This window comes from Silurus aristotelis (assembly GCF_946808225.1).
Source record: "Silurus aristotelis genome assembly, chromosome: 22".
Lineage (NCBI taxonomy): Eukaryota > Metazoa > Chordata > Actinopteri > Siluriformes > Siluridae > Silurus > Silurus aristotelis.
The window spans coordinates 9,739,082-9,764,972 of NC_139595.1; the positions used below are offsets into that span (position 1 = coordinate 9,739,082).

The 25,891-nt window shown below is 38.2% G+C and overlaps 1 protein-coding gene across 1 annotated transcript in view; it reads left to right on the forward strand.

Moving 5' to 3' along the window:
- Nucleotides 1-6,574: 6,574 nt before the first annotated feature.
- The window catches only part of kcnab1b (potassium voltage-gated channel subfamily A regulatory beta subunit 1b), a 61,250-nt gene continuing 41,933 nt past the window's right edge, over nt 6,575-25,891 (forward strand). Inside the window, exons 1-2 of the mRNA XM_083525976.1 lie at nt 6,575-7,957; nt 24,144-24,187. Of these exons, the coding sequence (XP_083382102.1) occupies nt 7,743-7,957; nt 24,144-24,187 (259 nt within the window). The 5' untranslated portion in view covers nt 6,575-7,742. The remainder of the gene's footprint in view (nt 7,958-24,143; nt 24,188-25,891) is intronic.

A 25,891-nucleotide genomic window follows, 5' to 3' on the forward strand; every position in this document is an offset into this window, starting at 1 on the left:
TTCATCAAATGCTATTGGACCAAAAGGCAGCATTTCAAGTGGCAGAAGGTGCTCTTTCTCTCTCTAATGGCATATGTTTCATGTTTATTTTGCAAAATCTACAGTACTCCTGAAAAGTAGGGGTAATCCTCTGGACATTCAACATAAGGTGGCTCACACAGAACAGGGGTAGTGGTTGGACAGGTGTGTTTGTGCTGCAGAAAGCTTGGACATATTCAGGACCAATGTCCTGCTATAAAAGTGGGGCTGTTTAGGTCTTTTAAATACCCTATCACAGGCTAGTTTAAGGGCCAGAAATAGAAGCGATAAAGGTGCTGGTTAGTTTTTGCTTTACAGATGTTCAGAACAGGAATTGGCCTGGTATGGGTTAATTCTGATAGTATGGGGTGCATTAGAGCCTATGTAATGTGAAGCTTTTTTTTTTTTTAAGGCACCATCAATAGTGAAAGGTATATGTAGGTTTTAGAGCAAAATATGCTTCCACCAAAATAACTTCAGAAAAGGTCTTGCATATTTTAGCAAGGCATTGATAAAGTGCATACTGCATCTATTACAACAGCATGGCTTTTTATGAGAAGTCTGGATGCTGCCTGTGGCCCAGGGGATCATGTGATGCACTGCAAATATGCCAATCAGACTTCTGGAAATAATGGAAAGTGGTGATCCCTGTTCCTCTGCTAATTGTAGTTTCCAAGCAAGGAAAAGTATCCAACATGTGCATCTCAAACCCTGTAGAGACCATCTTCTGCCCATCTCCCTTGAGTGGTTGTATGAATACACCCCAGTAAGCTGCCTGAACAAAAAAGAGGACTTTAGATCCACAGTCTAAGTCTTTGTTTGATGTGTGTTGTCTCTTTTTTTGTCTCATTGTCCCATTTTTCCAAAACTGTAGTTAATTAAATAATAATGGCATATGCCATTAATATCTATGTCCTGTAAGATTTTATAAAAAAAATTTCACAGCTTTGGGTTATACAAATGTGTCACTTTTCCTTTTGGTCTGTTCAGGGCTCCAGCCACATTTCAACATCTGATGGACCAGAAGCTCTGCCGCATATGCCATATATTCAATTCAATTTAATTCATTTTTATTTGTATAGCGCTTTTAACAATAAACATTGTCTCAAAGCAGCTTTACACAGATAATGTGGTGATTAAAAGTAAATATGTTCTTTATAAGTGTAAGTTTGTCCCTGATGAGCGAGCCGGTGGCGACTGTGGCAAGGAAAAACTCCCCGAGATGACATAAGGAAGAAACCTTGAGAGGAACCAGATCCAAGAGGGAACCCATCCTCATCTGGGTTGCACCGAATGTCCATTTATAGCAGATATACAATGTTGCGGGGTACAGTGCTGATGATCAGAAGCGAAAAGAAGTCCTGAGTCAATGTAGCAGACTGTTGACATTAGCTACAGTCCAATCCATCCTCAAAGCGCCCATTCTTACTCAATATATATTGTAAAATACAGTTTATATACTGTAATCATTGTTAGTACCACATTTATTACAAGTGGGATTTCCAAAGATGCTATCTCCAGCTGGAGCACAGACAAATTCAGAGAAATGTGCAACTGGGTGGTAGTAAAATTTCACTTATGACATTGGTAGCTGTGCTCCCAAGTACGACATCAGCAATTTTGGCCTGCTTAAGACCCAAGACGAAAAAGAAGGTGAAGCATTTTCTTTGGACTGGCTGGATGCTATCACATGTTTGTTCTAAACTATACAGAAATAACCAGGCCCATGAGTTACATCTCTGAAAAGAGAGCACAAGATCTGGAGCAAGAAATGTCTTGTCAAAGATGATCTTTTAGTAGACAGCTTGTTTTGATAAATATTTCAAACATTGGGCTTGCAGGAACTACACATCAAATACAAGCTCTTTATAGTAAAGAACCAATAATATGGTAGAACCTAAAAGCCTGGGCATCAAGCAGAGGCCCTCACACTGGGACTGGCCTTCATCCTGTTTACATGAAAAAAAAATTCCTTATGATCCCAAATAAAAGAAATAAAAAATAGTTTTGAATACTGTCGAAGGCGGGGGCCTTGACAGCCCGATCCCTGGACACGGAGAAGTGTCTGGGGAATCTGCTTAGACTGCTGCCCCCGCGACCCGAATTACGGATAAGCGGGAGAAGATGAAAAAAAAGAAAAAAAAATGAAAAATAGTTTAGTCAGCCGAAGAGAATAATATTTTATGGGTTTTGTGTCCTCTGTTGTGAACTACATCTCTAGCACTATGTCTTTATGTACTCTTAATTTAAAATGTATTCATTTCTGTTGAGCTGTTGAGTTTTTGAGCTATAGTTTTCCTCAACACATGCCGCTGTTCTACAGCAAATGATTGGGTAGATTTTAATGCCACCATGGAAGTCTTCCTGTCTGTGATTCTTAAAATTCATGACCCTTCTCCAGCAAACCCAAAACCAGGCATGACCTATGAGCAGCCGGTGCTCCATGAGATGTTGCACCCAACCACATCTCCAGCTGTGTCCCATGCCCTTGTTCTACACATGATGCTAATGAAAATGGTCTTTATGTCTTTCCTGGAACTCTTTGACTGTGTGGTAGGTGTGTGGTCATGGACTTTGAAATTGTTATGAAGGTGAAGGTGTGACACATTTTGATGCCTAGTCTTTCCTTTGAGGCTCACTTGAATAATATTGCCAGGATTGCCTTCTTTCACCTTAGAAATATTGCTAAAATTAGAAATATGATGTTGTTACAGGATGCAGAAAAACTAGTTCATGCTTTTGTTACTTCTAGATTAGACTACTGTAACACTTTACTGTCTGGGTGTGCGAGTAAGTGCATAAATAAGCTTTAGTTAGTTCAGAATGCAGCAGCAAGAGTCTTCACTAGATCTAGAAAATATGACCACATCACCCCTGTTTTAATCAGTCTACACTGGCTCTCAAGCAAATCTCGCATTGATTATAAAATAATACTACTGACGTATAAAGCACTTAATTAACGATCTGGCACCACAGTATCTGAGTGAACTTTTGTACCAATATGATCTCCATGCCTACTTAGATCAAAAGGTGCAGGCTATTTGTTGTTTCCTCAAATAATGAAAACTACAGCAGGGGGCAGATCTTTCACTTATAAATCCCCACAGTTATGAAACAACCTTCCAATCAGTGTTTCGTGATTCAGACACAGTCTCAGTGTCCAAGTCATGGTTAAAAATTAATTTATTTAGTCAAGTCTTTTATCAGTAAATTTGTCTTAGTGGTGTGGTGGGTCGTCTCTTATCCCAGAGATCCCTCATGTCGGTGTTACCTTCTGGTTCCCCCTTTTAGCTATGCTGCCATAGCGAGTCTTGCCGGAGTCCAAACTGCACAGTGACATTAACTTTCATACAACAATAAGGACACCTCCTGTCACCTCTTCTCTCTCTCTCTCTCTCTCTCTCTCTCTCTCTCTCTCTCTCTCTCTCTCTCTCTCTCTCTCTCTCTCTCGGTCGAGTTAAACATGCTCCTGAGGTTTCAGTGACCACTGTTCCTGCCCCTCTTCCCTCTGTGGATCTTCCCACTTTGTGAAGGGCTGCCGCTGGATGGTGTTCTCTTCGATTGGAGGCCACTCTGTGGGGACGGTTTCTCATCAATGCCTTGGGTGGTTCTATGAAATTCCATAGTAAGAATGGGTGCTTTGAGGATGGATTGGACTGTAGTTAATGTCAACAGTCTGCTACATTGACTCAGGACTACAGTTTGCTTCTGATCATCATCACTGTACCACGCAACATCGTATATCTATAATAAATGGACATTCGGTGCAAACCAGATGAGGATGGGTTCCCTCTTGGGTCTGGTTCCTCTCAAGGTTTCTTCCTTATGCCATCTCGGGGAGTTTTTCCTTGCAACAGTTCCCACCGGCTTGCTCATCAGGGCAAAACTTACTTATAAAGAACATATACATTTTTTATCACCACATTATCTGTGTAAAGCTGCTTTGAGACAATGTTCATTGTTAAAAGCGCTATACAAATAAAAATGAATTGAATTGAATAGTTATTTTTTTCTTTCGCAAGCTTGCTCCTCCTAGAACATCAAAAACTACTCCCCCACCCTGCCAGTATCAGCATTTAAATCTAGTTTCTTCCTTGTTTTCCTCCCCTGCTTTGTTTTTAGCTCTAATGTCTTCTCTAATATGCTCTCTCTCAAACCATCCATCAAACCCTGATTCAGTGCAAAGTATTGGGAAATGCATGATTGTGAAGGTGAGGCTTGTGCACAGGAATGTTCATGCTAGTGCCAGTCATAATTACATTTTGACAAAACCATGGGGTGTAGGTGGTTATTTGGTCTTCCTGCATTTACTAATGGAACAAATTAGCTGGAATATGAGAATATGTTGATGGGTTATGTAGTAGCCAGGCTCAATGAGGGTTAAAGCTTCGCCCTTTCACTACTGGCAGGTATACACTTAAAGTGCAACAAGACCCTGAGGCACAATTGTGCCTAATCTTAAAGTTAAGTTTTTTTCTTTAATTATTATTAAAGATAGGTTGTTTCAAGTGTTGCATGACACTAAATTTAAGGCACAAATGTATCTTAATGATGGTCCCAACAAGCAGTAGGGATCTTTTTTTCCACTCTGCTCATGATGACACCACAGCTGGGTACAACCAAGGTAAACACTATATTCACTAATAGCTCATTTTTATTGACCAAACATTTGCAAAAATGTTTACAGATGGTCCTGAATGTCAGATGGCCAATCTGTCACCTCAAGAATTTCACTTTACCCCTTGTCCTTAATCAGGCTCCTTAATCAGGAAAAATGTGTTGTGGACATTGTTTGGACATTACAAGAGTGATATCTTCAGTGACATCTCCAAACTCAGGATCCTAAAAAAAGATAGTGACTGACAAGGGCACTGTGCACTTGTCATGGACACTAAAATATTGGTGATTAAATCTATTTGAAATTGTGTTTACCTTCTAGAGTGGGATGGGCTGGTCCAATGGTTTGATCAAGTGTTTAAAAACATGATTGAAAGTTTATGATGACATAGTTAATTCGAGTCTTGAGCTTTTGTTATTTGCAGAACAAAAGATCCTGCCAGCCTTCAATGGGGTTTCTCCATTTGATTTATTACTCACAGATACTTAGGAGCTGTGACCAGAGGTATATTCAAAAAGTACAGCCTAATTTTCCATAGTACCCTGTGGCGAACCCCTTTTGGCATCCCAGAAAGCACAGGTTGCCAGGTTGCAAGGGGCAATTTCTTTGTTTGATAGGTGCCATCGAGCAGTCTGACACTGCATGCACATGATATACTGTTTAACAACCCGGTGCTGTACACAGAGAAAATCAACAGGAAATAATTATCACCTGTGTCTTATTATGGCCATTTTCTCTTCTTGTGCTTTCAGTAACTGTTATAACCTGTGAAAGATTGGTTGAGCTGACAGATCATGCAGCATACACGTACAAACATTAGATTAAATATGCAAAATAGCATTATAATTATAAGAATTATCATACTAATAATACCAATATTAATATACTAATACTAATATACTAATAATTAAATGGGTATTGATAGCTAAACTAGTAATGTGAAGTCAAATACTTGAATGTTTGAGGAGAAACATTGCAAAAATAAAAATATGCAAAATATGATACATTTAACCATACTTATCAAGTATATATCATTCATCAATTGTAAAAAACCCTCTCATGTAATGTGGGTTTTCTCTGAATTCTTCACTTTCATTCCAAACCTCAAAAATATGCAGTAACGGAATGTACCTGTATGAATACTGTTAGCAGCAGGATTGCTTACTTAGATTTACCTGTATGTGTGAAGTAATCACGTTTTGTAGATTATTTAACATTTACCATAACAAGCATATATCAGTTTATAATAGGGAAGGACTGCATGCATACTGTACTTGCAATTAATACATTTAAGAAAAAAAAGTAAAAAGTCCTAAAACTCCTAGAATAATTTTCATAAACTGATTTTGCAAAAGTGTCATGCTGACTAAGCTGCATAATACCACATTGCAGCATGCAGATAAATGCAAGACCAGGGGGAGGGGGGATGGCATCTGGCAACAGCAGAATGTGTATAATCCAGGCATCAAGACTGCAAAACATAGTAGATCTTCCTGAAAAAACGTTCACTTCCTGAGTCACTGACCACTGATGCTTCATCTATTCATTGGTGTGATGAAATGTACCCTCAGTCACCGCATTAGGTTTCTCTCTTTGTGCTTTCTATGAATAATTTAAGACATTTAGGTTACATTTCATCTACGCAAATGATGCAAATGGAGAATATGGGCATATAGAAAGATTCTGAGAAGTTTTTTTTCACAGGGAAATGCAGGTACTTCCGTAAATAATGCTTAGGTTGTGGAGAAACATCCTTAGACAGGCTAACAGTTGTGCTAGTTGCATGAATACATGCAATTTATCTTCTGCTGCATCTCTGTATTTTACAACAAAAAAGCACCCACACACACAAACACACACACAAACACACACACACACACACACACACACACACACACACACACACACACACACACACACACACACTCGTGCACGTGCGCAAAACCACATTGAGATGGATGTCCATCACTCTCTTTTTACAATGCTGAAATGAACCACTGGTAAGAGACTGCTGTTTTTTCAGTAATCCAACATCTCTCTTACCCACCCTCTATACCTTTTATTCTCCTCTCCTTTCACATCTCTTCTCTCTCTATTACCCTCTCTCTCTTTCTTCGCCCCTTCTCTCGGCACTTCTCTGCTTTCATCACACTCGCTCTCTCAGACTCTGTTTCTCTCTCCTCCAGCACTTGGCACTGCGATCATGCCTCATTCTCCTCTCCCTGCTCTCCCTTGCTCTCCTTCATTCCTCTTCTCTGCCTGTCTTTTTACATTCCCCTGTTGCTTTATCAAGCAGGTGTTTCTTTCAAACCTGCACCGTGCTGGCCGAGCTGCATCCTGCTAGTTGGGACAAAAAGGGTAAAAAATCTTCATTTGACCTCTGCCTTTTCAGCACTTTTTTCTTAGAAAACCCGTTTTGGAAGAAAATGCCTTTTATGGGTTAAATTTGGTTTGTCGTAACCTTGCCGTTCTGTGGATTTCTTAGTTCATGGGAAAGAGTTTGAGACTGTCCTTTCGCTAAGCGTCTGTAGCCGCTCCTGACTGAAAATCTTATTGCGGTAGTCAGGGAAACCCCCCTACATTGGTATCCTAAGGGGGAGGGGAGACTCACTGAAGCAGAAACCATAGTAGGATAAAAATAGAGGAAAAGAAGAAAACATAGAAGGAGAAGAAGAACTAGAAGAAGGAGTGGAACGAGAGAGGAACAGAGTAAGAAGTGGAGCAGAATCAGAAGAAGAAGGAGATATTTGTCATCAGAAACTGGAGCAGATTAGTGTCCCTATAACGGATAGAGGGAAAGCGAGAGAGAGGAAGGAGAGAGAGAGAATCACAGTAAGTCACACACAAGCGATGCTAAATGCAGCATGTGCCACTCTCCCGACCCTGTCACTTTATGAAGAAGACTGTATGCTCTGAGCACGGGAACATCCACGACTCTGGACACAGCACAGATAAGACAGGACATTACGTGCTTATCTAAAACCTGCAGCCTCTAAATCCGCATCAGCAAGTTTCAGCTCGGACCTTCTGAAGTTTTTGCCACCCTGTCCTCTTCTGCCTCATTCACAGCTTCTCTGCAGGGACTCAGTCAGTTCCGCTTCTCACCATGCAGGTGTCTTTCGCATGCACAGATCATGGGCTTAAGGCACCGCGGAACAATGAGCCAACCAAGCAAAGCACCGCGAGTCCAAACACGACAAGTGCAGCCAGAGCTCGGTTCCGCACAGTGGCGCTAATCGCTCGTAGCCTGGGATCCTTCACTCACCGCCACCACATCTCATTGAAGGAGTCCACAGGCAAACTGACTGGCATGAAGTACAGGTACGGCACATGTCTATTTTTTAAGGTAACACCACCAATCCTGAATTCAAACTAATCCCAGTGGAAGAACATATAAGATCTACAGGAAAGAATGAATCATAAGAAACTATGTTTTACTACTATGTACTTTGCAGTTCATTACAAATGTGTATAAACATTTTTGGTGTTACTTGTACCTCACTTACTGATTTAGTAACATTCTTATTTTTTCTGTGCCAGAAAAAAATCTAATCAGTCTTTTTATTCCATGAACAAAATTTATAATAAAAACTTCTTTATTTATAATAAAACAATCATATGGAAAAGACAAATGCAGGAAAATATAATACTGTATGTGGTATGCAAAATCCCATTCCTTGATACTCATCCATCATTCTAAATCCATCATTCTAGACACTTTATTGGCCCCACTTCTGTTTCCCAGTGATTGCATGTAGTAAAATCTATAGATTCTGCATGTGATTGAATGTAATCATTACATTTTTCAAATAAAATCCAACAAAATTTCAAATAAATCTATTTATGTGGCTAAATTTGCTGTCTTATATGATACTAAGATAATATTAGAAATACAATTAACACTTTATTGATTTAATAATGCAGGATAATAAATAATTCAGCTGTTGCTGAAATGCTCTGACATGAAATTAAATTAACATCAAAATCATAGTATTTAAGAATGATCACACACTCAGCAAATGTTCCTCTGATATATAAGAAAATACAAATTCTCAATCAACCACAAATAGAATCTATCTTATGCCATTATGCTCACTGTTTGAAAGAGAGAGCGAGAGAGAGAGAGAGAGGGTGAGTAAGTGAGTAAGTGAGTGAGTGAGTGAGTCGGGGGAACAGAGTGAGGGGGAGGCATGAACTAATGGTTTTTCAAGTTAGAATAATTTATCGTGGTGTGCAATCTGTCAAGTGAAAGCACAACATTACCGTAAGCATGCAACTCAACAGTTTCCATAACAACATGGAGGCTGTTGATGTGCTTCATCAAAGTACTCAAATTTAAATTTAGAAAGTTTTATTGGTATGTTTAATGTTTAAAGTTTATGTTTAATTACTTCATACTTAATTAACAGTAATCAGTATGTATTTCTGTTTTGTATGTGCAGATTTTACTGGTCCAGCACTCTCACACACCACACCAACACCAAAATTAGAATGAATTGTAGAGCACAGCAATCCAAAGATAAAATATTCTCTCTCTCTCTATTATATATTATACATTATATATATATATTATATATTATCTATTAAATATATTCTATAATATTAGATACTCTCTCTCTCTCTCTCTCTCTCTCTCTCCCTCTCTCTCTCTCTCTCTCTCTCTCTCTCTCTCTCTCTCTCTCTCTCTCTCTCTATGTGCTCACCCCCTTCCGCCCTTTAACAGGGTCCTATTATTTGTTTTGCTATACTAGTGCATTATAGTGTCTAGATTTACATGCAAACATTTTATATTAGTTTCACTTGTCATTCATTAATTTGTGGTGCTTATTAAAAAATATTCAGTCATTTATTAAATTATTCACTTTCAGTACTTCTGCCAACATTCTGGCAACACAACTTCTTTCTGTTTAGGGTGAGCTTAAATGTATCACTCACACACACACACACACACACACACACACACACACACACACACACACACACACACACACTTATTCACACAATATGGTCAATTTAGAGTAACCACTATACCTGCATGCATGTCTTTGGGAGGTGGGAGGTAATGAGGAATTTGAAGGACATGTGAAGAACTTGTCACAGAGAGTAATTCGAGATTAGGTTTGAACCTGTGTCCCTGGAGCTGTGAGACAGCAGTGTTATACTATATGGTCAACAGTTTGTGGACACCTAATCATCAAACTCATGTGTGCTATTCCAGATTCATTCTCTCTTTGCTGTTGTAATAACATCCACACACCATTATTCTGGGAAGACTTTCCACCAAAATTTGTGGCACTAGAGTGTGGCTTTGGGGATTTTCCCATTCAGCCACAAGAGCATTAATGAGGTCAGACTCTGGTGTCGAGTGAGGAGACCTAAAGTGCAGTCATTCACTGGGGTTCATTTCAGGGCTATGTGCAAGGCACTCAGTTCTGCTACTTCAAACTTAATATGTCTTCATGGACCTTGCTGTGTGCCCAGGGGTATTGTTATGCTGAAACAGGTTTGAGCCTCTTTCAGTAAAGGGCCATTGTAATGCTAGAGCATACAGTAGATATAAAAGGTCTATACACCCTTAGGAAATTGCAGGTTTATAAAAAATATATACAAAATATAAATATAAATACATAAATATCAGACTTCTTTAATCACTTTTTTACATCTTTAATGTGAGCTTTCAACAAACAAAAATCCAGAGGAAAAAAATAAATATGAAAAATTTGGAAAATGTTAAATACTGTAAATAAAAACCTATGATACTCTGATTGTATAATTACTAATAATTTGTGGAAGCACCACTCGGAAGACTTTCACCAAAATAATTTTGCCTTTATTATGGCATCAGGACTTTGTGAATATGTCTCTATTAACTTCACAAATCTCTCTCTATTTTTATTTTTTATTTTATCCTATTCTTCTTTGCAAAAAAAAATTCCTTCAAATTGTGAGAAGATCTTCTGTGTGAAGCATAATTCTACTCTACCATACTTTACTGTTGGTATGGTGTTCATTGGATGATGAACACCATTATGACTCTGTATTCGCATAGGTTTTTTATGTGATTGGGGAATGCTTTTTCTGAAGCCATGTCTTTGTTCATTTTATGGTGTGGTTTGGGTTACTGTCATGTTGAAATTTGACATTCTTCTTCATTTTAAGCTTTTTGACAGAGAACACAAGATTTTTTGTCAAAATGTCTTGGTATTTGAAGCTAATAATTTTTCCATCTATCTTGACAAGTGTTTCTAGCCAGGCTGAAGGGAAGCAGCCTCTAAGCATAATTCTACCCCCACCATACTTTATTGTAGGTATGGTGTTTCTTGGATGATGCTTTGTATTTGCTTTGTACAAAAATTAATTTCACAATTATGACCTAAAAGTACAAACTTTGTCTTGTCAGACCATAAAAATCTTCCCGCATGGTTTGATGTGACTGAATGAATCTTTTGGCATATTTTAGACAGGTTTGCATATTATTCTTAGTAAGAATAACCCATAGCCCAGACTTGTGCAGAATAAAGGAGATCGACTGACCAGTACCTGCCAAAAATTTCTGTAGTTCCTTCAGTGTTGCTGTTGGCCACTTGCCTCCCTAAGTTTGTCCTTGTCCTCTGTTCAACTTTGGAGGGTTGTGCTTATCTTCGGAATGTCTCTGTGGTGCCACATTTTCTTTAATTATTGATGATGGTTTTGACTGTGTTCCATGATATATTCATTGTCAATTTTTTTTATGTTCCACTCCTGATTTATTATCTTTTAACAATTAACTCTTACCGTTTTTTTGGAAACTCTTTGTGGCCCATGGCTCTTATTAAAATGCAAACCCAAACTGAAGTAAGACCAAGTATGGGTGACATTGTCATGTGTCCACATACTTTAGGCCATATAGTGTATATGCTGTGCCACCATCACACATTACTGATTAATATGCTTTAATATTAATAACCTCATTTTAAGGTTTTGATTTTTTTTTACATAACTAGTGTATGATTTCTTTTAAATATACTGTGATAGAACTGTTACAGCATACACAGTTTATGAATATCTAGCCACTAGCTACTTCTCTTTCCACATCATATTTCTTTATATTTTCTTTCTTCTTTTTGCTGTCACACTGTAATGAAACATGGCCCCAGTACCACCTAATATAATAACACGTTATCTTCACAGAGCATCTTTAAAAGTGGTTTGTTGTTGCACATTTTAGCCAATGTTGTGTCTTTTTTTAGTCTTTTCAAAGTCATTAATGACCTTCTCACTCTGTATTAGTATTCTGTTTTTCCTTGACCTTATCCCCATGGTTGATGCTGTTAACCATGACATAGTTCTCTCCTTTGTTTGTCTAGTGGGAATTACTGACCCTGCTTTTGCCTTGATCATTATTTTACTTGATGGCTACTGGCAAACACCTTGCATGTTTCTGTCAAACAAAGTGTTCTCCAGAGATTTATTTATTTATTTATTTTGCTCTCTTGTTCTTTATCATAAAACTCCTAGTTTTTTTTAATGACCATCAACTATTACTAGTCTGTACTTTAACTATTTATATTTATCCAAATAACTGCTGCAAATTCATACGAAAAAAACTTGTGTGATTCTCTTTAATATTTATAACATCAGTTCCAGAAACCTATGACTGGCTGAGCTCCAGTATCTTCAGTGTAATCATGGGCAAAAATTTGCTTATTATGTATTATCAGTGGAAACACTGTGCTACGTATCTAAGAATTCACACACTTTAAATAAATTCTGTGGTTCCCATGTGGTACAGCAAAAAAAAAAAAAAAAAGTGTTTGCCCTATGGGAGTTTACTAGTTAGAATCCAGATGATGCCTCAGCCATCTGTGGCTGGAAGTCTCAGGAAATAAACTGGCCATGCTTGATGGAGAATATGGCATATTCTCTCTCTCTCTTTCTCTCGCTCTCTCTCTCTCTCTCTCTCTCTCTCTCTCTCTCTCTCTCTCAAACAAAGCAACAGCCAATCACGGGCAAATATTATCTCATATACATAGAAAAGGGTAGGTATAGGTGTGTTATGATACACTGTGATATATTATATATAGGACTCGGATTTGGATGGTGTTCGTCCCTCCCTGAGTTTCGACACAACATGGTGTATTATTCGATCTCACCATGTACCCTTTCTAAATCTGAAGTAGTTATGAAACTCATTTCTACCAGAAACCACTTCACAGAAAAAAAGGGGTTGTAATAAGTTCCCCTGAGTTTCCAACTATAACTCTCTTCAACTCTAAGCTCCATATTAATTCTGCAGTCACTTGCTGGTCAGCAAAGGTTTCAGCGCTCAGAACTTTATTCATTGCAATGCTGGTGCTGAAAACAGAGACTGGAGACACTAGAGAAAGCCAGCGTACACTGCCAGGTGAAATGGAAAAAGTTTACTATCCAAAATGAAATTTGTCTCAAACTTTCTTAGACATGTGGCTCTCGCCTATTTAAATTATTTACCTGTTTTTCAGCTGATGTTTAATATACAGTATTTGCTTACATAATTGAATTCAGGCAATTTTTCAATGATTTTTAAAAGTGTTTAACCTGTTTATGGAAGGTTGAGAATGATTTAAATGGTGTAGGGATGGAGCATTGTTATAGGAGGGCATAGCTATTGGGGGGGTGGCAATAAGAATATTTTCTATAGTGCCGAAAAAGGCTAGAAACGGCCCTGATTGTACTTTTATATTGAGATGCACTTAATGGTTATTAGTATGAATAAACGCCTGCCCTATTTTCTTAACATTACTAGGTATGTTTGTTTGGTGTGGGGGTGGAAAGGGGAATTGCCTGACTGCCCAGTGCTGCAGTGCAGATGAGAAAACTCACACAGTAAATGTGTGTACATGATGGAGTGTGTGTGTGTGTGTGTGTGTGTGTGTGTGTGTGTGTGTGTGTGTGTGTGTGTGTGTGTGTGTTATAGAGGTGCATTTAGCCATGTTGGGTAATAATCACACTATATCACACAGAATATAATTACACATTAGATATCACATGCCATAGATCACACATAACAGGTGTGTGTGGGTGTATGTTCATGTAATTTTGTTTGTCTGTCCATGTAGGATGAAATTGTATAGCAGCAATCTTCCGACATGTGTTAAGATTAAAAGAAAACAAGGTCTGACATAGTCATTTGACATCTCGTTGTTCACAAACACACCAATCATTCTTACAGTTTTCCAGATGGCCAGCAGCTTTGTCTCTCATTATTACAAACACTAGAGCATCTCACACTGATCTTTTTTAAATACAGCCTAAAATGTAAAATTGTAGCTCCTTTTCTCCCTTTTTTCTGCTACCATTGGACCCTGTTTTAAATTAACTTCACAAAACATCATATTAATATATCATTAGTTGGTATAAGTAATGGACACTATATTAAGGTTAAACATGTTTGAAAGATGGAACTTTTGAGTTCAGCAGGTGGGAATGCATCTTGGATGAAAACGTTCCATCACCATGCATAAACACACACGTTTTTGTGCACTCGACAACCTTGTGAGGTCATATTTTTCCTCAATGATTATTTGTGAATACATAATTTGAATTGGAAATAAATCTCGGGAACAGGACATATCGGCTGCCAACTAGTAACATAATAAAAATTCCAACAACATGATATTCATTCATTCATTCATCATTCATTCATTTTCTCCCGCTTATCCGTAATCCGGGTCGCAGGGGCAGCAGTCTAAGCAGGCCCCCGCCTTCGACTGCTGCCCAATCCTCACAGCACCGTCCCTTACGGTCCCTCCTGCAGGTGGTGAGCCCACGGGAAGGCGGCCCCACGTCACGGACCTTGATATTTCCCTTGTAAGGGACTTCCGGAGCATAGAGGGTTAAGGGCCTTGCTCAAGGGCCCAAGAGTGGCAGCCTGGTGATACCGGGGCTTGAACCCCAGACCTTCCGATCGGCAACCCAGAGCCTTAACCGCTGGAGCCACCACTCCCCCTCAACATGATATTCAAAAAACATTTCTTGCTCCACACACGGAACTCCCTAAAGTTACTCACACACACACACACACACACACAGACACACACACACACACACACACACACACACACACACACACACACACACACACACACACAAACACACACAAGAATAAAGGACAAATAACAATAACAATATTGCCCTTATGCTTCTCAATAGCATATGTCTTTCAATTGATTTTCTTATACTGTGTAGCGTGAAGCTTCTATCTGTGTGTGTGTGTGTGTGTGTGTGTGTGTGTGTGTGTGTGTGTGTGTGTGTGTGTGTGTGTGTGTGAGAGAGAGAGAGAGAGAGAGAGAGAGAGAGAGAGAGAGAGAGAGAGAGAGAGAGAGAGAGAGAAAAGTGAAAGAGAAGAGAGAGAGAGAGAGAGAGAGAGAGAGAGAGAGAGAGAGAGAGAGAGAGAGAGAGAGAGAGAGAGAGAGAGAGAGAGAGAGAGAGAGAAAGAAAATATATATCGCTTTAGCACAAACAACAGAGCTACATACACTTAATCAATTTGACATCTTATTCATCTGTATGTAAGTCAGGCCAACCATTCAGGTTAACTCAGCCTTGGCTGAGTGGACACTAATCGACAAGAATGATAGACTTCAGCAATTTAGATGTTCTGTTGACTTTACTTTACTTTCCATTCGGTCTGCAAAATATTTATTTTTTGCATGATTATGTCAGTAGCATCTTGCATATAATTTTCCAATTGTCTAGGATTTTAGTAAACCTTTGTGTGTCAGTCTGAATTTGAGACAGACAGTTAGTAGATAAAACCATCTCCATTTGTCTGTGTGCACCGAATACCATCATTCGAACATTTTTACGATGTAAAATCCACTTACTATTTTCAGGTTAAAATAACATGAACATATTTCTCAATGCAAATAAAATTAATTATAAAAAATATAAATAGCATAACTAATAATATTGTTTCACTGTTATAAAAATTATAATTAGTATTTTTTTTTTACAACAGTGGGTGTTGCAGTGAGTGTTAATATGTTGATATTCAAATATAATGTTAAGATTATATGTTATATAATGTATAACATATAACACTTAACAATATATAATGTATACATTATAGGTTAATAAATAAACTGACACTTCTCAGCTAAATTGCTAAAGAAAATTTTTAAAAGTTAAGCCATGCAAATTCTCACACAGCGATACACACCCATAGTTTCTAATTACATTACATACTTGTTCACCTATCAATTAAGCCTCTAATCTAAGAAACAGACATCACTGTGGGCCTTCTCTCTTTCCCAAGAGTCTCCTAAACTCGTTGCCAATTCTCTTTAACAGAGGGCATCTGATAATGAGACTGGAACGTATGCAGAATTTGTGACCCATATAGAAGAACTTTATTTCAGGAGTACTTCATAATGCTGACATTTTCAGCATCTGGCTGTTGCGTGAATGACAAGTAAAGCTTGTGAAATCACACCTCATTCCACACACCTACCAAATGTGATCCACTTACACCTACAGCTGTATAAGAATATTAGACTTACATGTTAATCCTGTTGACTACTGTAATTAATTAGTGTGATTATTATGTTGATATTTTATCTTTTATATTTTTATATTTTTGTAGTTGTTGAAGTTTAAGTGTGCTCTTTATTGATTTACTTGTGATGTCAACAGCATGCCAGTAAGCTGATTGGTTTTGCAGTGGCTGGTGAATTTTCTGGTTTCCATCTGGTTTTGATTTAATGTGAAGGTTTGCTGGTATCAACATGCCTATATATCATTAAATTTTCTGTTGCTAGATTAGCAAAAGTTTTACATATAGCCATATCAGTGGCGGGCGTTCAGGGCCAGCAAAGCATTCTCTGCTGGCCTAAACACTATCAGAAGCACTGACCTACATTTGAAACTCTAATATTTTTTTCATGAAATTGTATTAATTTATTCCCAACAGTTAATTCTCTTCATTTCGTAGTGTTTCTCTTGGCTGCACTGTGTCCAGTAAGTGTATGTGGATGTTAGATGTTTTGTCCAATCAGATTAATGATTATGTCAATATAATCTGCCCAGGGCCTTCAGCGTCAGTACTGTTGGCCTTTTTTACCATAGTCTCCTTAAGAAATAGCTCTGTTTCTTTGTCCAATCAGATTTCATATTGGCCTCACAGGGCCAGCTAGTTGGCCCAGAATAGCGTCAGCATTTTTCCGTCCTCTGATTGGTTGGTCAGAGGGAAACTGTTACAGCCAAGTTCAACTGGCAAAACACGTGTGTAGCTTTGCACAGATTAATACATCTGAATTAGACCTTTTTATGCCTACGGAGAAAAATTAATTAATTTGGTCGCGGACATACATAAAAATACATTTTGAAGAAAAGCTAGACATCATGAGGAGAGGTCGGCCAACCCCAAAGCTAGCTAGCTTGTCTCATCCCGGGAAAGGGTTTGTTTACCACTTCCAGACCAGTGAATGCGGTACCACTTAATTACAGCCTCTGAGGAGTGGTACAAATTATGACTATTCAGCTCACCTATGGTGAGTAGGTGGTATTTTATTGACTTTTTAATGTTTTTGTTATGTTATTAGACAAATATTGATTCTGAACTGCTAAAGTAAAGAAGCAGATGTGATCCTGGCAAACAATTGGCTATTGGCAAACAACAATACAAACCAACAAAATGACACTTGACCAATGACAAGACAGGGTTAAAGACATGACCAAAACAAACGTATATGGAGATAAATAGAAAATGAAAGCATGCACAAATGTCAGTCCAAGAGCCTGTTCCTGGAGAGAGGCATTGTCTTTATAAGGGTGCTGGAACAGTCTGTATGAGGACATGTTGCTGGATGGATACCATACTACCAGTCTCTGGCATGAGCATGACATGCGGGATGGACAGGCCATTTAAGATTCATCAGCCCCAATCCGGAAAGGAGGTGGTGCCTTCATCCCCTGACTTGAGCAGGGTATGGGCAGAAGTGGTGCCATTGCCACCTGGCTTAAGCAGGTCATGGGCATACACTGTACCATCACTTCCTGGCTTGCATGGGTCTTGAGTAGAGGCCTCGGCATCACCCCCTGTCTTAAGCAGGTCATGAACGGAGTCAGAGACATTGCCCCTTGACGTTGAACTCTCAGACAGGTCTTGGATGGCTCTAGCATGGCTGAAGAAGCCCACTTGTTAGCACCTTAAATGAGCATGGCTTGAGGGGCCTCCCAATGGGCCTCTGACTTGAGCATGTCTTGATTGGCATCTCCATGGGCTCCTGAATTGAACATGGCTGCAGGGGCTTAATCATAGAAAGGCATGAATATGGGAGGCTGCCCCAGCACACCATAATCCCTTCTGGTCTGCTCCTTTACCTAAGAAAAACCTAATCACTTGACTAAGCAAATATGTTTTTAAACCTAGACTTAAACATTGATACTGTGTCTGAGTTCCAAACACTAATCGGAAGGCTGTTCCATAACTGTGGGATTTTTGAGAGAAACCTTTGCCCCGTTGTACTCTTCACTATTCAAGGTACCAACAAACAGCCTGCACCTTTAGATCAGCATAGGAACGGTGGATTGTAGTCACAATCGCTAAGGTACTGTGGCACAAGAACATCTAATGCTTTAAATCATGTTATCCCATCCAATCCCCTTTGAGATTAAAGGCCAGCCGACATACATAGTCAAATAGCTATTAAGCTCTTGTAAAAGAGATGGGAAACTGGATGACCTTATTTACTGGGTGGGGACAAAGGAGAAATGCTGGCTACAGGGTTTTAACAATAAGCATTGTCAAAAAAATAGCATTACAATAATAAACATGTACTGTATATAATATAATTTAATTTAAAATACTAAATAATTTAATATATTTTTTTATAAATAAATGTACCCTATATAAATTTAGACCTAATGGACAAAGAGGGGAACCAGAGGGGAAGGTAGACGTTATGAGGAAGAAATCTTGAGTGAAATCATATTCAAAAGGGAACAATTCAATAGTGGATGTGAATTTAATTACAGTCCAAAACTAACATGGCAATTATAATTCTAAAATAATATTAAAACCCCTATACAAAATAATACAAGTAAATCCAACAGAGAATTACAGTGGCAAAAGTCCATCACCAGAAGAATATTACAGATTAATTCTCTTAAAGAAATCTGTGCCATAACAAACAAATGAGACCATCTCTACACCTCTACTAACTTGATAGACCAAAATTCTTTAAATATGGCTCTCAAGGTCCTCTGTCCTGCAGACTTTAGCTCCACCAAATCAAACACACCTGAACAAGCTAACCAAGGTCTTCAGGATTACTCGAAAATTAAAGGTAGGGGAGATCAAACATTGGACCTAACTCTGCAGAACCTGGTGCAGATCATATGAAACTTCAAACTCAAATATTCATTCATTCATCTTCTCCCGCTTATCTGTAATTCGGGTCGCGGGGGCAGCAGTCTAAGCAGGCCCCCGCCTTCGACTGCTACCCAATCCTCATAGCACCGTCCCTTACAGTCCCTCCTGCAGGTGGTGAGCCCACGGGAACTCAAATATAATTGTTTCCAATATTAATTGTTTTAACATTTAACAAGCAAAAGCTATTGTAGGTTCAATGATAAACATAATTAATTTCAGGTGCATGTCTGGTCCCCCAACAGATATATTTAACCCCAGTCTTAGGGGAATTTGCTTACTTACCTAGGTACCCCATAAAAATTTTAATACTTAGACTCAAACCGTTCTTGATCTAAATCTCTAAAACTCTAAAAGTCAAACCTTGACCAATCTTAAGTAGTGCATTCAGACATAGGTTCTAAATCTAGGGAACAAAAATATGGAGAAAAGTTTATAAATATGCATCTACCTTGTAACATGCTCTAGAGTTTTTCCAACAAAAAAGTAATTAGAACATGTGGTGTGCAATGCAAATACACAAAGGAAATCACTACACTCTACGTAGAGAGTCTGGGCATGTATTTCCTGAATCCTCAAAGCTTAGTAGCTGGGCTGGTTATAATAAATTGTATGAATTGTATGAATGTGAGCATGATTTCTTCTAATGGTCTCAGTTTCCAGAATAGGCTCCAAATCCACTATGACCCTGATCAGGGTAAAGCATTTAATAAAGTAAGTGAGTGTGCAGCTCTACCATTTTATCACTTTGCAGTTTTCCCACTGTGTGTACCATTTTCATTATCACTTTAAATTTTACACTGGTGGAAAAATCCTGCTGATATAAATGCTGCTTGAGTGCAACAGAAATTAAATTCTGTATGTGTATTATAAAATAGTAACTCTAGTGTCTAGGGTCCAGAGTTTGGGTCAGCACTTCTTTTAACCTTAGCAAATATGTAATGTACATCCTTTTTTTTTTAAGAGCAAGGTAAGAAATTGCCGAGTTGTGAGAAAATATTTGCCAAAGCAAATCTAATTAAGATTCACACACCTGCGTATTGGCTGTGTGTAGGTGAAGCACAAATAAAAAAAATTTTTTGTGTTTTATAATATCAGTGTTAAGATTTAGATAGTTTGTTTAGCTAATAATATCGGTTGTATACAGTAGACAGAAAAAAATGGTCACAAAGATAAAGGTGCTTTTTTTGAGTGGACTGATAATTATTCACAGATGGTTGCATGCAATGAAAGTAACTTGCTTTATGTAATAGGTTTTAATTTTGCCATTTATCTGTGAATTGAGTTTCTCTCTCCTTCTTGCGTCTCTGTATAACCAAGGTGACTTGCGCTACTGGTATAACCTTTATCTGTGGCCTTGTTCACACGTTGCATGAGTGGTCTTCTGTAATGTGATATTTTTGAACAGTGGCTGAAAATATACTGCATAATCAACAAATATGTCAAGCAAGAAGAAGCATTGCAAAACCAGACCTAGGATTCAGAAACCATCTTTGTGATGTTTCATAACTTTAAATATCCATAGTTCTTCCCAAAAGTACCACTGACACAATGTACCATCATCTGTTATGCATCCTTCTTACAAATTATAATGAAACCCTTTGTTTTGTTTTGTTTTATTCCTGAAGGGAGCGATAGATTATACATTTCCTTTTGCACCAAACCACTGGTTGCAGTCTACAACTACCAAAATGACCACTCTTGTGAAACAAAACTTCGATTCAAAGACTAAAAATATTACTGTTGAGGTTTTTTTTTTTTTTGTTTTGGTTTTTTTTTTTTTTTTGGGGGGGGGGGGGGGGGGGGGGGCTTCCATTACCCCCAGCTGGGTTATATGACAAGTTTTCAACTGTTAGTTTCATAATGTTAATTGACAGAGATGTGTGAACATGCAGTGTGCGTCACGCAGCCTGCTGCCTTTAGCAGGTGGCAGCTCAGCCTCAACATGGATAGTGTGAATTTAGATGAACATACCACAAAAAAAATACAAGACTCAATATTACAAAGCAATAGTGGAGAAAACTGCACAAAATGAATGAAGAAACAGAAATGGTACAATTTTTGGAATGTGTCACATTATATAAGGTCTGAAAAATTAGACTGACGCTTGTGATTCTCATAACATTTCAACCTAAAAAACTGCTTGGTTTGTATAAGATTATCACTAATTAGAGTAGTATTAACAAATAACAACTGCAATAATATATGCCTATAGGATTTAGTGCAGTAATATGTGAGTTTGAGACCCAGACTTTATTGTTATATTGCTTAGATCACTAAGTGCATTTTTGCATACTCTATGAAACTGAATGGCAGATCTTGAGCAGTAAACTGTTTAAAGACTGTTTAAACACTTTAATAATAGCACATTTTCTGAGAATATAATAATATAAAAAAGATATACAAGATGTACAGATGTTGAGTAAATTAGTTATATCCAGACAGAGCTTAGCCACATAAACATGACAGTAAAGAATTTGAAACAGACGTACAGTAGAAGTGAAAATAGGATATATTTTAAAGTAGTCAATGTGCAGCTTTTATAGCACTCACCTTCACCTTCAGCTTCCTCAGCAGGGCAGTTGTCATTTTGGCGGTGTGTTTGGGGTCGTTATTATGTTGGAAAAGTGCAGTTCAGCTCAGTTTCTAAAGGGAGGGCATCATGTTCTGCTTCAAAATGTCACAGTACACGTTTTCTTTAATGAACTGCAGTACTCCGTAGTATGAACAGCACTTATGTAGCCCCAGACCCTGATGCTACCACCACCATGCTTTACTGTAGACAAGAAACTAATTTCTTTATACTCCTCAGCAAGGTGTCACCAGACCAGAGTTCTTTGCCATGAGTGTCACGCTTTAAACAGGAGTCGGAAACCACAATACGAATAGGACGTTTATTAGCCTGGGTGGGGTGGCGGGGGGGATGCGTGGCCGGTGGTATCCTGATGATTAGGTGCCATGTTGAACATCCAGTGGTCAGTATGAGAGAATTGTACTCAAAGCCCCAAATTCTAACTGCTCTAATACAAGACACCCAAAATAGTCCTGTCAAGCAGACTAAAATATGAACATGATGATATAAGGATATAAGGCTTTGATTGGTTAAACAATGTACAGCTGTTATCACTTAGCATGTACTCACTTTTGTTGCTGTTATTTAGACAATAATGGCTGCATGTTGAGTTATTTTCAGAGGACAGTAAATCTGTACTGCTATACAAGCTGCACAATAACTACTTTAAAATATATCCAAGTTTAATTTCTATAATATTGTCCCTTGAGAAGATATAATAAAATAAATCTGATACTGTAAATCTGTAAAACTGATCTATGTGGTTTGAGAAGCATTTTATCAGGATACTTGACATATATCACTTATCTGTCTCCCCAAGCTACATTTAATAAATCTTAGCAAGAATTATACTTATTTAAGGTTTTAAATTGATTGAAAAATCTGATAAATTTTCAAATGTATTAAGTCTTAAGCAGCATAACCTAACCTGAGCTCAGGATCAAATTGGGGACACTACAGCTGTCAGGGACAATATGAAGCCACTTTACAATCTTAAGGTTCTTTGCTTAAACCACAGCAATTTGAAAAGAGATTAATTGTAACACAGACCAGAGATTAAGTAAATCATAAATAAATCATATCATGATTGACATATTATAAAAACAGGTAAAAACAAACAAACTAAGATGTATTTCTTCATCGTTTGGCCAAGAAGCCAATCAGGTAGTGAATAATGAACTTTGAGATAATAAATTTACATATTATACAATACACTGAGGACATACCTAAGATCAGCTTTTGCTGATCATTGTGCAGCACCTTTACAGTTGAAAATTACACTAAGGGATAAGTGCCGGGGAATGTAAATGAATTAGGTGTAACCCTTCACCGCCAGCAGAACAGCAGGGCTCTGATAAATCCAAGTATTACAGATTTCCTTAATGTGATTTCTTCTGCAGGGAAGCATTATGCTTTAAGTGCACTGGGTGATGGCATAAAACAATTTAATGCCATTATTTCAACTGATGAATAGTCACTGCAAAAGGCATTTAAATGCTGTGACAAACAAAAAGCAGAAAAAGAAATACCTTGCTCATTTGTCACTAAGATTAAAGCAGAGTACCATGTCTTAAACCTCACTGTTCTGTAAAAGCAGCTGTAATGAACATGGTTGTCACTGACCATCAATCTCGATCACTTTTAAGGGCTCTGCAGGCTGTTAGTGATAGGGTGTTGATATCAACTTAGAATTGCATCAGGAGGATAAAGCACACAACAAATCCAGTCCTCCACAGCAGCAAGATGTGAGGAGCATCCTCATTAGTGCTGATCATTCCTTTAGCTATTGCCTTGGGTGCCTTTAGTCTCTAGCCCGCCTTGTTCAACATTGCTCATTTTCATTTATGGGTCAAAACCAGAACAGGTCCCTCTTATTGTATTTCATCATTCCTTTAATGCCTTGCAACTCCCTCACTCTCGTAAGCTCCTTTTACTTCCCGGGGTGCGCTACAATACTATGTTCCTTCCAATGTCTTAGGTCTCATCACTGTTCTTACTTCACAGTAAAGTTAATGGGCGTCTTGCTATCTGCTGCCTTGTGGGATTTCATCCATTGACTGGAAACACAAACACATCAATAAATGCATTTGCCAATTAGCCACACACAGGTGTGCTCTTTCCTTACCCTCCACTGTTTCACCCACTCACAACTGCCACTTGACAATAGCCATGCAGTAACAGGGTTTACATTTTAATAACATTGGATAGTATCACTCACCTTTTGCATTAACCTGCTTTTCATTAGACAATTAACTCTTTAGCATAGTCAGTCTAGCATATCATACTTTTTTGGAAATCAGAGACGTTGAAGCTAACACAATTAGCGCACTACAAATCTTATAAGATTTTAAAATTTAAAATGTATAATTATATATAAGTTTAATTAACCAAACAAATGTTCCTACAGAATTTCACCAATAAAATGAACCATGGCAATATCCAGTTTAACTAATATTCATAGCTTTAATTATATGTTTTTGTTTCACCACAAAACAGATGCATGTGAAACCACTTAATTGATTAATAGCTTTTTCTATTTTTTACAGGAATCTTGGGAAATCTGGATTACGAGTATCATGTTTGGGGCTTGGTGAGTCTTTAGCCAATTATAGCACCATCATCTAATTCTGGCTGTGAGCTTAAGATCTTCATTATCCGGTTCACAGCAGAGAGATTCTCTCTCTCTCTCTCTCTCTCTCTCTCTCTCTCTCTCTCTCTCTCTCTCTCTCTCTCTCTCTCTCTCTCTCTCTTTGTGCCTCTCACTACTCTCTCTACAAGTGTTCAGACTAATCAATGGCTTCATGATTAAGTGATGAGCCAGTTTGGAACACAAAACCACAAAACAAAAATGTTTATCTTTTTAGGCGAGCTAGAGCTCTCCTTTGATTACAAAAAGCAGCAGTTTCATGAATGAATGAAAAGTTCCTTCTCTTGTTTCAACAAGTCATATTTCAATCATCAGCATCCATTGTGTCTGGAGCATTGCATAATTAAATGCTTTAACTGGCATCTGCTCAGCTAATCCTCCTGTTAAGATTTCTCATATTCATGTTTAATTTATAGCCTATGACAGACAGGAAAATGCTTTGCAGTAATTAGCTCACACAGCTAAGGCACAGCAGGGCTGAAACGAGTTGATGGGAAATAGTTTTCTTAGTCACATTTAACTTCAGTTATGAAACACCATTGAAATTACGTTCTCCTGTGTGGAGAATAAAAGGTTTAATGTAATTTCATTTAGTGGAAAATGAGATTTAGAGTGGAAGAAGCTACAGGAATCTCTTTGTTTGCAGAGAAATAAAGAACCTGTTACAAAGAACCTGTTTCTCTGATACAGTCATTTTTACAAAATCTTGATTATTTGTGGGATTTACACAATGTTTATGTTACCTTTTTTTTTACCATGCCACTGTAATAACAACAGAAGCAGATTATTAATTAATGAATTAAATGACCTTTCTATTTAAGTTACTTTGATATGAATAGGAATGTATATGTATGTCAATAAAATCACTGATGTACTGTATATGTAACACTGATGTAGATATTCATGATCAAGATGGTGGTGCGTACACATCTCAAGGCTCAGCGTCTCTCCAGATTTGCCGTATTTGTGCTTATTTACGCACTTTTGGTCACATCTGCACAAAACTTTGTTTAGGACTTCATTTTCACCTTTGACCAGATAACACCAGAGCTCATAAGGAAGTCGCAACACAGAGAGCCCTTTATCCCGACCGGAACTGTCCGGTGCCAGCGCAGAGAGCGCAATCAGAGACGAGGAAAACATGGAAGACTTCAGGTTAAACTAAGGCTGAACCAGCACTTTCTATTATTCTTCTCGGCAATGTTCGACCCCTGGCGAACATACTAAATGAGCTCAGGATCTGGACCCTCACACAGAGACTGACTACCAACTGCAGTATAATGGTCTTCTTGGATACTTGGCTCAACCTCTGCATCCCAAAAAGCTTGCTGGAGCTTGAGGGGTGCACCATTTTCAGGGCTGATGGAGAAGCTGCATGGGTAAAAACAGATGAGACTTATGAATTTATGTAAACAAAACATGATGCACTGTCCCTGTCACTGTCTCTTCACACTGCTCTGCTGATCTTAAATACCTCATCATTAAGTGCAGACCCTTTTATTTAACATCTGAGTTCACATGCGTTGTTGTGTGTATGTCCCCCGGGATGCTAAGGCTAGCACAGCCATAAAATAACTAAGCTCTACTATCTACAAACTGTAGAAAGTGCATCCTGATGGAGCCTTCATTGTTGTAATCACTACAATT